We start from the raw sequence: 13,285 nt of genomic DNA, 5'->3' as shown, positions 1-13,285 counted from the left end.
TCTTACTTAAAAAGTAAAAAGTGATACACCGGAGTAAATTAGGACCTGAGAGTAGATGATGATTACTAATAAGGAAATGTTTGGTGAGAAATGTAATGAAGAGAAACAGAAATAAGGAAAAGACTCTGGTGCCGAGGCTGGCTGACTGCTTTTCCCTGAAATTCCTTGGTATTGTAGATTCATTCTGTAACTATTAGAGAATAATGGTCCCCCAAGAAAATGTTCATCAAGGGGTTCTAGGTATATTTGCTAGTTTGATAACAAAAATTGTGTTTAATTGTTTTATATGACTCTTTGGGCAGCAAGAAATCAGCACTTTCACATTTTTAGTCTGTAAACTGTAAAAATTCATACATGTTGAATGGATTCCATAAGCATAAAATCCGGGAGTTCACAGTATTTGGAACCAACTAGTGGAACTCTGCTGTAAATACAGATTTCAAGGAGAAAGCAGTGGTGTGGCCACTGGCAGCCCTTTCTCATCCTGAGGAGTTCAGGCACCATCACCATGTGGCAAGTGCCAGTGGCAGGGCCCAAAGAGGAGGCACTGGGTGTGACCCAGGCCCTGACCGAAAGCCGGTCTGGGAGCAGATAGGTGATGGAAGAGTGGCTGTAAGCAGGTGAGAGAGGTCGCTGTGGCCAACACCTTCCAAGTGCCAAGGAACTTGGATCTTCTTCCAAATGCAGTGAGTACCCAGCGGCTCCATGAATGAGGTTGTCAGGGTCACTCTGGCTGCCGTATGGAAAATTAACAAAGGGAGGCAGAGACCTGAATGGGGTTCCCTGGGTCAGTTGGTGGCCATCGAGGTGAGCCTTGGGCCTTGGGTGCTGAAGGGAAAGAACGAGGTGGTAGATTGGGTGAGGGCGGCAGAGGAAAGGGGATGGGATAAAGGATGATAATGCAGTGGGGCATGAAGCCATTTATGGAGATGTTGTTTATGGGAGAAAAGAGGAAGGCATCAAGCTCTGATTTGGAGAAGTTAAGTGTGAGACGCCAAAGTGATATCTAAGAAGAGCGTTCAAGTAGACAGCTGGGTGAAGCCTGGGCTCAGAGCGAGACTGGTGATCCGAGCAGGGAAGTCATCAGCCCTCTGGTGGCCAACAAAGCCTTGGCGATGCATGGACACACCGGAGTGAGTTCAGAGAGAGAGGAGTTTCCTGGTCCCTGGAAGATCAGTCCTCAGAAGCTGGTTTCAGGAGGAAGGGCCTGACATCACATCTGAGGAGTGGGTGGAAAGAGCAATGAGGGCCTCTGGGATGAGATGGGGGAAGACTGATGGTGTTAGTTAGATTTACTTAATCTCCTTCTGATCTCGACCAAGAACTGGCTACACCCTCCACTCCCATGTCACCCTCCCAGTCTGCAAGCATTTGCTGAGCAGCAGCTGAACCCTCAGCTCTGCATGGCACAGTAAAACCAACACACAGCGCAGACTGGCTCCCCTCACGCTGACATGAGCAGTGGAAGCTTTAATGAGCCTCCACTGCATAAGCTAAAGAAACTACTTGCTAATTAAAATTTTATTAACTAGAAAAGCATTTTAAATTTCTCATTTCCACCTGGCTGGTGTGGATCAGTGGTTGAGCATCAAACTATGAACCAGGAGGTTACGGTTGGATTCCCAGTGAGGGCATGTGCCCAGGTTGCGGGCTGGGTCCCCAGTAGGGGGTGTGCAGGAAGCAGCCTATGGATGATTTTCTCTTATCACTGATGTTTCTGTCTCCCTCTCCCTCCCCCTCTCTTCCTTGTAATCAATAAAAACATACTTTAAAAACAAAGAGGAGCCCTAACCGGTTTGGCTGAGTGGATAGAGCCTCGGCCTGTGGACTGAAAGGTCCCAGGTTCGATTCCGGTCAAGGGCTTGTACCTTGGTTGCGGGCACATCCCCAGTAGGGGATTTGCAGGAGGCAGCTGATTGATGTTTCTGTCTCATCGATGTTTCTGACTCTCTATCCCTCCCCCTTCCTCTCTGTAAAAAATCAATAAAATATATTTTTTTTTTAAAAGAGGAAGTAGATTAGTGGTTGCCAGGGGTTTGAGGGAGGGAGAGTTGAGAGTGACTGCTAACGGTACAGGGTTTCTTTTAGGGATAATGGAGAATGTTCTGGAATTAGATAATGGTGATGGTGGCACAAACTTGTGAATGTACTTAAGACCACTGAATTGTATACTTCAAAATGGTGATTTTTATGTTCTGTGAAATTGTATTATGTGAGTCATGTCTCCACCTGAAAAAAGAAAGATAACAGGGAAGGAAGAGTCGGAGCAGGAAAAGTAACGGGAGCACTGGTCCAGCCTGGCCAGCAGGGCAGTCTCCTCATGGAGCCAGTGCTCCTCTTGTCATCTACAGATGACAGTCTCCACATGCATTTATAGGGCCTGCTTCCTCACCCTCAGCTGTGCAGCTCTCCACGCCTGCACACGTACACACGGGAGTGGAGCTCCCGCTGATACAGTGCCTGTGCTGTGCAGGTGAAAAGGCCATTGAGACCTGTGTTGTGTATGTGGCACGCAAGGAGTGGAAAGTTGCTCAGGCAACTCGGGAAAAGGGAAATTTGCTCGAAGTCTCTCAGAAGCCGCTAGTAAGTCTGCGGCACTATAGGGAGCGTTTTGATTTCACTTTTCCTGTCTGCTCTTCTCATCCCTTGCTGCTGATCCCAGAGGAAGCAGAGGAGATCAGTTTGGTTAGCAGCCACGCAGCCTGTTCCCGTCCAGCCTTGTGCCCCACCCCATCACACTGCCCCACTGGCCCAGTCAGTGGCCATTGGCATGGCCCAGACCAGAGGCTGTGCTGAGGCCAGGGCAGCTGGACTGCAGTCTCCCTCACCAGGACTGACATGGCTAGAGGCATGTGGAACAGTTACTGTAACTGAGCTCTCAGTATTATTCTTTTGGTAAAAATGGGTGTATTTGAATCATCAAGCAGGCTGTGCAAATGACCAGAGATTATATTTGATACACAGCTCCCCCTTTCCACTGGGAACCTTAAAAACAATCTCTACGGCATTGTCCCCCAAAATGCACTTCCTCTAAGTCCTAACAATAAATGATTGTGTAGCCATGGAAACAGCTATTTTGGGAGAGAGAAAATTGGATCTTAAGAGCAGGTTTATAAAGTCAGACTTTGCTTAATGTAACCTGCCGCTCTGCCGCTGAGAGTGTAGGTTCTTCTGCTTTGACCAAGGTGTTTGCACGCTAAGAGCCTCTCCGGGAGTGTATCCATTTGAATAATTGCTTTTAGAATACTCTCAAAGGCAGAGAATGTCCTAGAAAAAAAGAAAAGAGCAGTGAGAAAGTGATTTTCTGCTCCGTCTCCTGTCTGCGTCTGCAATCTGTCAGGAGTCCTGGCAACTATGTGTAGCCTCTCTCTAGTACTGGCTTGGAGTTCATGGCTCTCAAGTCCTTGAATCTAAGATTTCAGGGCAATCTGGAAATTATTAGCAAAAATTAAATTTGAACTTCAAAGTTGACATTTATTTTTTTCAGGTCATTTTAAAATTAGAGAAACTACCATGTACTGTTGAATTCATTAAATATATAATCAACTGTCTGGGCATGCATACACGTTCTGAACTCTCATTTGACCTTTATTTCTGACCTTTATTTTTAGTTTTATTTTCTCGATCTGTGAAGTTGGAGATGTTCCTGTTTATGGGCAGCGCAGTATACTTTTTATAGGTATAAAGAATAAATTTAGTGGCAGGGCAAACTAGGTAGACCAGATATCTCAGTGTAAGTCGGTCAGCCCCTGGTTATCTGTGTCTCCTAGGCTCGTTTGTAAACCCTCATCCTGGGAAGGAATTACTAAGAGGGTTTGCTTAGCACCAATGTTTCCATGTGAGTAGGAAACCTGGACTTGTCCTCCTGGGTCTCTCTGTTACTTTCCACAACTACCATGCTCACAGCACTCTAACTCCAGATGCGAGGGGAGAGTTTTTCCCCTCCATGCAATCCTCTGTGACACCAGCTGGTTGTCCTGCAATTTAACTCAATTCTGACACCGTCTACGGGAGACGAGGTCAGACCCAGAGGTTATGGGCTGAGTCCCGTGAGGTTGCCCCACTTTCAGAGGCCACTTGCACATAGTAGGTCCCCAGCTTACTCACAGCTTCTGTTCAACGTGGCTACAGATCAGAGGTTCCCTTTGAATTTGATCATTTGCTAGAACAGCTCACAGAACTCAGGAAAACACTTACTTATGTCTGCCAGTTTATTAAAGGTTACAGATGAACAGCCAGAAGAAGAGAGACATAGGGGAGGCCTGGGGATGGGGGGTCTGCAGCCCAGAGAACTGTAGCCCTCGGGTACAATTGTATGTTCACCAACCTGGAAGCTCTCCAAACCCTGTACTGTTGGAATTTTTATGGACTTCGTCATGTCAACATGACCCCTCACTACGTCCATTTCCAGCCTCCTCTCTCTTACCTGGAGACTGGGGGCAGGCCTGGAATCATGGCTTGGTCTTTTCGGTGACCGGCCCTGGATGGCTCCAGGAGCCCACTCAGAGTCACCTGATCAGAACAAACAAGACCTCCATTATTCAGGACATTCCTAAGGATTTAGGAGCTCTGCGTCAGGAACTGCCGTCAGAGACCAAACAGTAGATCAAAAGATGCTTCTTGTGCTCTCATGACGTAGGAGGTTACGAGGGTTTCAGGAGCTCTGTGCCAGGGACAGGGGCAGATACGTGTCTGTTTGTTTTTCTGTTATCTCACACCTTGTACGTGGATTATTTAAATCTTTCAGAAAAACCACTCCTTTGAGTGGAAAATCCCAGTGGTTTCCATTGCAACAGCTCATTGAATCCTCAGACTTCCTGCAGAAGACAGGACCCCGGGACTAGCTGGGGCTCCAAGTCCTTGCCCCTCGCACTAGTTTCTGACACTGTTGCCCATTCACTAGGTATTATAAGGTTCATTTTGAAGGCTGTGAAAATCAGGCCCTTGAACTATACATGGCAAAGTAATATTAATAATAATAATATTTTTCTAGCTTAGAGCTATATTTTTTTTTGTCAAACAGTATTCTGTGTGGGGTAACATAGTGAGGAGGGTTCAGTGGTGGTGAGGAGCCCAGCTAGTGGCCCTTAGCCCCTCCCAGACTCCTTTGCGGCCCCTCAGTTGGCCCCAAGACACAGCAGGTTCCGTAGGGCCAGTTTCCAAAGTCTGTAGCCACAGGACTAAATGCAGTTTACATCAAATATCAAGTCAAAGTGCTATTTTCTTTGAATAAATATATCATACCAAAGTAGTATTTTTTTTTTTTTAGAATTAAAAGTGATAGGTGTTCACATCAATCACATGTACTTCTGTGTAGCCATTTTGAATAAAATAAAATTGAATTTCAGTATTCATAGATGACAGCTGAGTTTTGCATTAGGCTCAACATCCAGTTTTTTCCTGCTGGGGTAGGGTGTATGGAAATATTCTGGTATATGTAGATGAGTAGTAGCTAATGGTAGCAAAACTGGTTTATTTGTTTGTTTGTTTGTTAGTTTGTTTTCTTTGTTTGCCCTATAATCATAGGAAACATTTTAAGTTAAATTATACAGAAATGTGAAAAGAAGAACTGTAAGAAATTTCCTTCCAAGTGAATTAATAGCCTCTAACAACTTCTTACAGTAGCTAACAGAAATGTGAAGTCTGAAAGATGCTTAAAGACATAAATACTGTCTAGTATGAAAATGTGTCACATTTTTGCCCTAACCGGTTTGGCTCAGTGGATGGAGCGTCGGCCTGCGGACTCAGGGGTCTCAGGTTCGATTCCAGTAAGGGGCGTTACCTTGGTTGCTGGCACATACCCAGTGGGGAGTGCGCAGGAGGCAGCTAATTGATGTTTATCTCTCATTTCTATCTCTCTCCCTTCCTCTCTGTGAAAGATCAATAAATTTTTATTTATTTATTTATTTATTTTAAGAAATATGTCAGCCAAAACCGGTTTGGCTCAGTGGATAGAGCATCAGTCTGCAGACTGAAAGGTCCCAGGTTCAATTCCAGTCAAGGGCATGTACTTTGGTTGTGGCACATCCCCAGTAGGGGATCTGCAGGAGGCAGCTGGTTGATGTTTCTAGCTTTCTATCCCTCTCCCTTCCTCTCTGTAAAAAATCAATAAAATATATTATTTTTAAAAATCCTCACCCAAGGATTTAAAATAAATAAATATAAAAATAAAAATAAATGTGGCACATTTTCACCTTTGATGATGTGACAGGTACTGTGATGAGAGCTTGGGATGCCTTTGATAAAGCAGCGCGCTGCATCCTCTGTGCCTTGAGGGACCTCCCTTCATGATTATACTGGGGACAGATGCTGTGCCATCTGAACAATGGCCAGAGCTCTGCTACAACCTCCCTTCCAGACAGCACATCTGCGAGAAGATGAAATATGTGCACAGTATCTTGACAGTTTGGGTTACACAGGTACACGCAGGTGTCAAAACTCAGCAAATGTACACTGAAGATTTGTGTTTCTTTGGATCTAAATTTTACATTTTAAAAAACTATGAACAAATATTGATGTCTAGATAAAGATCTGCATGCTGGAATATGTGGAAGGAAGTGTACCAGTGTCTTCAATTTCCTTGAAATGCATCAAAAATAAGATGTGGGGTTTATAGTAAAATGGTAATGGCAGAATCTAGATGGTGGGTATTCAAGCATTCACTATAAAATGATTTCAAATGTGTTGTATGTTTGAACTTTTTCATAATACAATGTAGAGTGGAGGAAAGCAGACATATGTATTGATGTGATAGGAAACAGCAGCACAAATTAATCCATTGGTGGTACTCCACAAATTGCAACATGGCATTTAAGACATTTGTGTGTGTGAGGGGCTTTTTATTTTTTTACAGTTCTTTCCAGTGTTTGCTGAATTCTTTGAAACACAAGAAACCCAGGGAATTCATCGAAAACCACTACTACTATTAACGTAGTGTACGTAGGGTTTGTGAATATCTTAGAGGTGTGTCTTATATTTCTTATCTTCAAAGTGTAGCTGCAAAACAGGTCATTATTGAAACTTACCACGCGGGGGTGCTGTTCTGTGCACATTACCTGAGTTAACAAATGGATTTTCACACTAATCCCGGGGTGGACACGTTCAGGCCAAGGGCGATATAAAGTCCCAAAAATCATTTGGTCTGGCCCTGCCAAGGCATTAGGGGTGAGCTAATTAAATGCTTGACCAAGTATAGCAGCTAATTTTAAGTGGATAATTTTGTGAGGCCCACAAATGAGGTTATGACTATCCAAATGGACCTTGGCAGAAAAAAACGTTCCCCAGCCCTGCTCTAGACTGTCACCAGGCTGGAAGGGAGACCTGCCGTTATTCCATTACTCAACGAATGCTGTTTCAGGGGATGTTAACTTCTTTTAGCAGCCTTCCTTCGATCATATTAACCTTGCAGTCAATGCAACTTCTCAGTCTTCTCAGAAGAAAACTAGTAAATCGACTTCTCTTAATTCAAAGACTACTGGTCTTTTTATTTTTGTTAACCTATTGAATCCCCCATTGTTTTTGTTATTGGTCCCCCGTATATCTATGAAACGCCATTTCTAAGACTCAGCAGGTGGGTGGTCCCAGGCCAGTTGCTTAGCCCTCTGTGCTCTGATTTCCTAACCTGTAAGTTGGAGGTGTTAATCGTGTCTGTCTCATAAGGTGTGTGGGGATGAGATGAGTTAATTCGTGTAGTGTGTCCAGAATAATGCCTGGCTCATCCGTACTTAATAACCATTAGTTATTAATGTCTTTATGCTCATAATCTATCACAGTCTCTCATGATTATATTGTAAACACCCTCACCTAATGAGAATTTGTCACTAAGCAAACTGTACAACATGGGACATGGTTAAGGAACTGGTTTGCTAACTGCAAGTCAGGGACTGAAAAGAAAGGGAGGGTAGGATGGGGTTGGGCAGAGAAGGAGGCATAGGCCTTCTGACCCCACTTCCAACAGACTCCTTCTCTTTATTGCTTTATTATTATTATTATTATTATTATTATTATTATGTTTCTAGAAATGTCACATGTGAGGAAAGAGTTCTACGTTAGGCGGAAAAAGTAATCTTGGCTAAGCTGCTAATGAGGGTAATGCCCTATCCCTGCCAATTACAATTCAGTTCAGGAAAACCTTATTGGATGCAGTGCCTACTGTGTACAGTGCCTACTGCCCCCTGGGAAGAAGGAATAAGCCTATTCTTGGTTTGTGATGCAGAGCTAACCTGTTCCGCAGTCCGCCCTGCATGCTCTGGCAGAGCTGCAGAGTGCAATGTCACCACAGGAGCAGGGGGCCCGGGGGAGACTTCCGGGAGAAGGTGGCTTTTGAGGAGGGGCGATCGGCAGAGATGAATGGGCTGGAAGCCCAGGCAGCAGAGGGTGGAGCTTCGATCCTCATTCTCCACCCTGATCAAATGATTCTCAATGTCCAAGCTTCATTCTGGTTTAACTGGAGAATGGGGGAGGGAAAGAAATGAGAGGGTGGGAACCCCAATATGCCACAAGGAGGAGGTCAGCCTTTCTGCCCAGGTTTGGATCAAGAAAGTGACCTAATCAGAGCCGTTTTAGGAAAATGCACGTAACACCAGCACTTCTTTAATTTATGGTGCAAGACACTCGACAAGTTATCACAGGAGGCACTTGGGGATGGGGAGACTGGATTAAAGTGATCTCTAAGTAGAATTAGCTCTCAGTAATCATTTCCAACCTAGCTCATTCGGGCAGGTTGGGCCTCCTTATGTTTTGTTATTGCTGGATCTGATGAATCTTTCTAAAAGAAAAAAAGAAAAAAAAAGCTGCAGCACATTGCTGCCGTTGAAAGCCTGCATTTTTAAGGGTATAATACACAGTGACAGTTTTGATGTATGCCAGTGGGTGTGGGTCCCAGTGCTTCACTGTTCTCTGTCTGCATAATTTACCAGTAAAACGACAATTTAGTCTGTCAAACTTCAATATGAGTGAAGTTCCTTGGATATTTATGAAACATCTAATAGGTAGAACAGTGTCGGCAAATGATGGTGTGTGTCTTTTTTTATTATGAAATCACAGAAAGCTACTTGGATGATAGTTGCTGGCAACTCACCAATAAACCAAACTTCCAGCTACGGTAAAAAATGCGGTGGTCGTGGTTTTGAATGTATTTTCACCCAGTGGTGAAATAAATTTTAAAAATGATATTACAGCCAAAACCGGTTTGGCTCAGTGGATAGAGCATCTGCCTGCGGACTGAAAGGTCCCAGGTTCGATTCCAGTCAAGGGCATGCACCTTGGTTGCGGGCACATCCCCAGTAGTGGGTGTGGAAGAGGCAGCTGATCAATGTTCTCTCTCATTGATGTTTCTATTTCAATATTATAGCTTTCTATCCCTCGCTCTTCCTCTCTGTAAAAACTCAATAAAATATATTTTTTAAATAAAATAAATTTAAAAATCTATCTTTAAAAAAATAAATAAATAAAAATGATATTACAGGACTCCAGCCCAAACTGTAATCAGAGATTGAAAGGCAGGACAGTAACACACCTTTTGTTTTATTGTTTAATGCATTGACACTCCATGGTTGCAGGTTCCCCTCCGGAAGTGAAAGTTACCCATGCAAACAGAGAAAGCTTTGGTCTGCAGGCGTAGTTAGTTGACTGCTGGTGTTTAGCCCTCTGCCCAGACACCGGGAGGCCTGACACGTTTAGAATTGGGGTATTTTTTTACCTGCAGCTCTACATGCACCCTGCACATTATATCAGCTATATGCCTAAGGAAGTGAACAGTGAACACAGCTTTTCGTGAACCTACTTATTTATATACTTAAAAAAAAAAAAAAAAAAAAAAAAAAAAAAAAAACGGGCCAGAGCCCTGGCTGGTTTGGCCAAGCAGACTGAAGGGTCCCAGGTTCCATCCCAGTCAAGGGCATGTACCTTGGTTGCCAGCACATCCCAGTGCGGGTGTGCAAGAGGCAGCTGATCGATGTTTCTAACTTTCTATTCCTATCTCTTTCTCTCTTTAAAAAAATCAATAAAATATATATATTTTTAAATATTTTGTTGATTTTTTACAGAGAGGAAGAGAGACAGAGTCAGCTGATCAATGTTTCTGGGTATGTGCCTGCAACCAAGGTATATGCCCTTCAGTCCGCAAGCTGACGCTCTATCCACTGAGCCAAACCGGTTTCGGCAATAAAATAAATTAAAAAAAAAATAAATAAAATTAAATTTAATTTAAAAAAAAGGGGCAGAACTCGGGGCAGAAAGCAAGCGCCCTAGTCAGCCCGGGCAGCGCCCGCTGAGTCGGGTCTGAGCTGGCCGCTAGGGGGCGTCCCGCCTTAAGGTCCCTCCCGCAGGCCCCGCCCCCAGCGCCTCTGCCCCGCGGGCCCCCGCCTCTCGGCGCCGGGCTCTGACGTCATCGCTGCGCCGCTGAGCAGAAAGCAGGAAGTGGGACCAAAACAAAGGAGCGGCTGCCCCGAGCGGACCTGCTTTCCGCCTCCCTTCCGCGCGCGTCCCCCAGGCCGCCCACCCCCGAGGAGCCGCCCGACCATGTCCAACATGGAGAAGCACCTGTTCAACCTCAAGTTCGCGGCCAAGGAGCTGAGCAGAAGCGCCAAGAAATGCGACAAGGAGGAGAAGGCCGAAAAGGCCAAAATCAAAAAGGCCATTCAGAAGGGCAACATGGAAGTGGCGAAGATCCACGCCGAGAACGCCATCCGCCAGAAGAACCAGGCCGTGAATTTCCTGAGGATGAGTGCGCGGGTCGATGCGGTGGCCGCCCGGGTCCAGACGGCCGTGACGATGGGCAAGGTGACCAAGTCCATGGCCGGGGTGGTGAAGTCGATGGACGCGACGCTGAAGACCATGAACCTGGAGAAGATCTCCGCCCTGATGGACAAGTTCGAGCACCAGTTCGAGACGCTGGACGTCCAGACGCAGCAGATGGAAGACACCATGAGCAGCACGACGACGCTGACCACTCCCCAGAGCCAAGTGGATATGCTGCTCCAGGAAATGGCAGACGAGGCCGGCCTGGACCTCAACATGGAGCTGCCGCAGGGCCAGACCGACTCCGTGGGCACCAGCGTGGCCTCGGCGGAGCAGGACGAGCTGTCCCAGAGGCTGGCCCGCCTGCGAGATCAAGTGTAACGCCCGGGCGCCCTCGGAGGCTTCCTGGCAGTGGCCCCCTCTGAAATGCTCTCTGTGTCTTAGAGAGAGATTATCACACACTACATAACCTTGGAATATGCCAGAATGCCGAAACGCTCCTAAGATGCTTCTGCCTTTGGGTTTACAGCGCACTCTCGGTACATTAAGAAGTTCCAGGCTTTCTCCGCCCTTAACTGGATTTTAAAGTTCTGTATATCTTGTGATAATGTGTATTTTTATAGCTGCCTTTTAACAGGACTAGCTAACTTGGTGTATATGAGTCTTCCTCAAAAGTTTTATCAAATCTCTAGTTCCTGTGTATTCAGTTTTCTGCCTGAACTATCAAAGTTGAAGTTTATTCTGACTTTAGTGTAATTGTTGATGATATATAAAATTGAAATGTGGTACATGAAAAGAAAATGATTACTTTGATTGCAGGGTTATCAACACCTCATTCAACTTATTTAATAGACAGTGCCATTTCTATGTATCCTTTGTGTGTTTTTTTGCCATCAAAATGAGACTACAGTTGGCTCTTCATCTGTTTCATAACTTACATTAAAATTACCTTAGGACATTCTTGTGTAATACGCTTTTACTGTTTACATGCTGTAAAATTTTTTTTAAGATTTATAAGGTTGAACATATGACAGTTTCTTTCAAATGAACTTCTCTAACATTTCTAGTTATTTTCCTATCTCACCACTTTAATTACATTTCTTAAAAATGTTAATTAGCGTGGCAGCCACATTACTCACTCCAACGTTGCCAAAGAACTATTGATTGGTTTGAGAAAACCCTGGGACTGTGTGTTTGTAGGTTTTGTTTTGGTTTTAACAACCAAAAATAGAGTTACAATTAGAACAGCTTTTTAAGTTCAACTTATTTGCATTTATTACGTTGCTCTTAAAACAATTATTTAAAAACTTTGGAAATGTGAGTTGGAATGTTTTACGTAGCCATGTAGCCAGAATGAAGTCAGGGAGGAAGAAGAGATGCAGGATGGGAAAGCATGCTTGACCCTCTGAGGCTGGGACTCCCCTGTGCTGCCTTCCATCCTTCTGGAATAGCAGGGTGCATTTTCTAGCTGAAAAGGAAATCCTGTAGCCAAAACTTTGTTAGCCTCAAAACGCGAAGAACACCAGTTTGCTTTTGCCTTGACAAGTCTGTTAACCTAACATGAATACTTATGGGTATTTTAAATTCCTCTTTTCCTTCCCTGGAAGATTTCTTCATAAAAGAATACCAGTGTTTCAGAAAAGTAACTATAGGGACTCTCCCAGCCCTTTTGAAGGATTCACTGTTATGACATGTTTTCCAGTGTAACTGCGTGTGTTTAAGGGGAGAAAAAAGCACATATAAATAAATGGGAACTGCCCCTTAAATTTAAGTGTCTTTATATCGGACTGGTTGTTGTTCTGAAGCCTTTTCTAAGGGGCCCCTGTCCGTTGTCAGCCCCACATGTTTGTAGAACTCCCTTCTTTGGATGTCTCCTCTCCACGTGGTTGCACAGAGGCACCTGTGTGAGTACAGCATGAGTTGTAACCCCTCTTTGGCTGGAACAAATAATTAAAACTTTGAAAAGAGCTTAGTGTTGAGTCCTTTGGTAAATTGAAGACCCTTTCGTAATAGAAATGTTCCCAACAATATTCATATATTTTGTGAGATTAAACAACTCTTGAATAAGCTTGAACTTTCTTAAAATGTGTTCATTTTAAACTATATGGATGCACATTGTTAGGAACCATAAGTATTTTTTCAAAAGCATATTAGGCCCATGAATTTCCTTATTTTTGCAGTTGATGAAATATTGAAGTGTAAACCAAGAAGTTTATCAAATAAATAATCTTAAACAGCATGTTACTACATATGAGTGCATTCCGTTTGAAGAGCTATTTAAGAACAATAATTCAGGGGCAGGTTTTGTTCAGAAAGCCTGATATTTTTTCAAACTCACTACCTGAATGTCCAGGTAGCATGGAATTTTCATGCACGTTTCTAGAAGCCTATTTCTAGCTATTACTTCTTTATTGTAATAGTTTATTAAAAGCAACAAGATTCTCTCTCTCATTGAAACTTTTCCAGCAACAGATAGATGCAGTTTTCAAAAGGCTCCAACTCACCGAAGCCGGTTTGGCTCAGTGGTAGAGCGTTGGTCTGCGGA

The 13,285-nt window shown here is 44.1% G+C and overlaps 2 protein-coding genes across 3 annotated transcripts in view; both read left to right on the top strand.

Annotated features, from left to right (window-relative positions):
- The window catches only part of GNAL (G protein subunit alpha L), an 83,182-nt gene that overhangs the window by 55,836 nt on the left and 14,061 nt on the right, over positions 1-13,285 (top strand). The window lies entirely within an intron of this gene.
- Positions 10,402-12,984, top strand: CHMP1B (charged multivesicular body protein 1B). Its single transcript, XM_036417914.2, has one exon. The coding sequence runs from the start codon at positions 10,522-10,524 to the stop codon at positions 11,119-11,121; it is 600 nt and encodes a 199-aa protein (XP_036273807.1). The 5' UTR covers positions 10,402-10,521; the 3' UTR covers positions 11,122-12,984.

Source organism: Pipistrellus kuhlii, unplaced genomic scaffold, assembly GCF_014108245.1.
Source record: "Pipistrellus kuhlii isolate mPipKuh1 unplaced genomic scaffold, mPipKuh1.p scaffold_m20_p_6, whole genome shotgun sequence".
Taxonomy (NCBI): Eukaryota; Metazoa; Chordata; class Mammalia; order Chiroptera; family Vespertilionidae; genus Pipistrellus; species Pipistrellus kuhlii.
The sequence above is the reverse complement of the archived record's forward strand: the minus strand, read 5'-3'. Positions and strand labels throughout refer to the sequence as shown.

What these genes read in the sequence shown, in the direction of transcription:
- CHMP1B (XM_036417914.2), top strand. Translation starts at nt 10,522, where the DNA reads ATGTCCAACATGGAGAAGCACCTGTTCAACCTCAAGTTCGCGGCCAAG.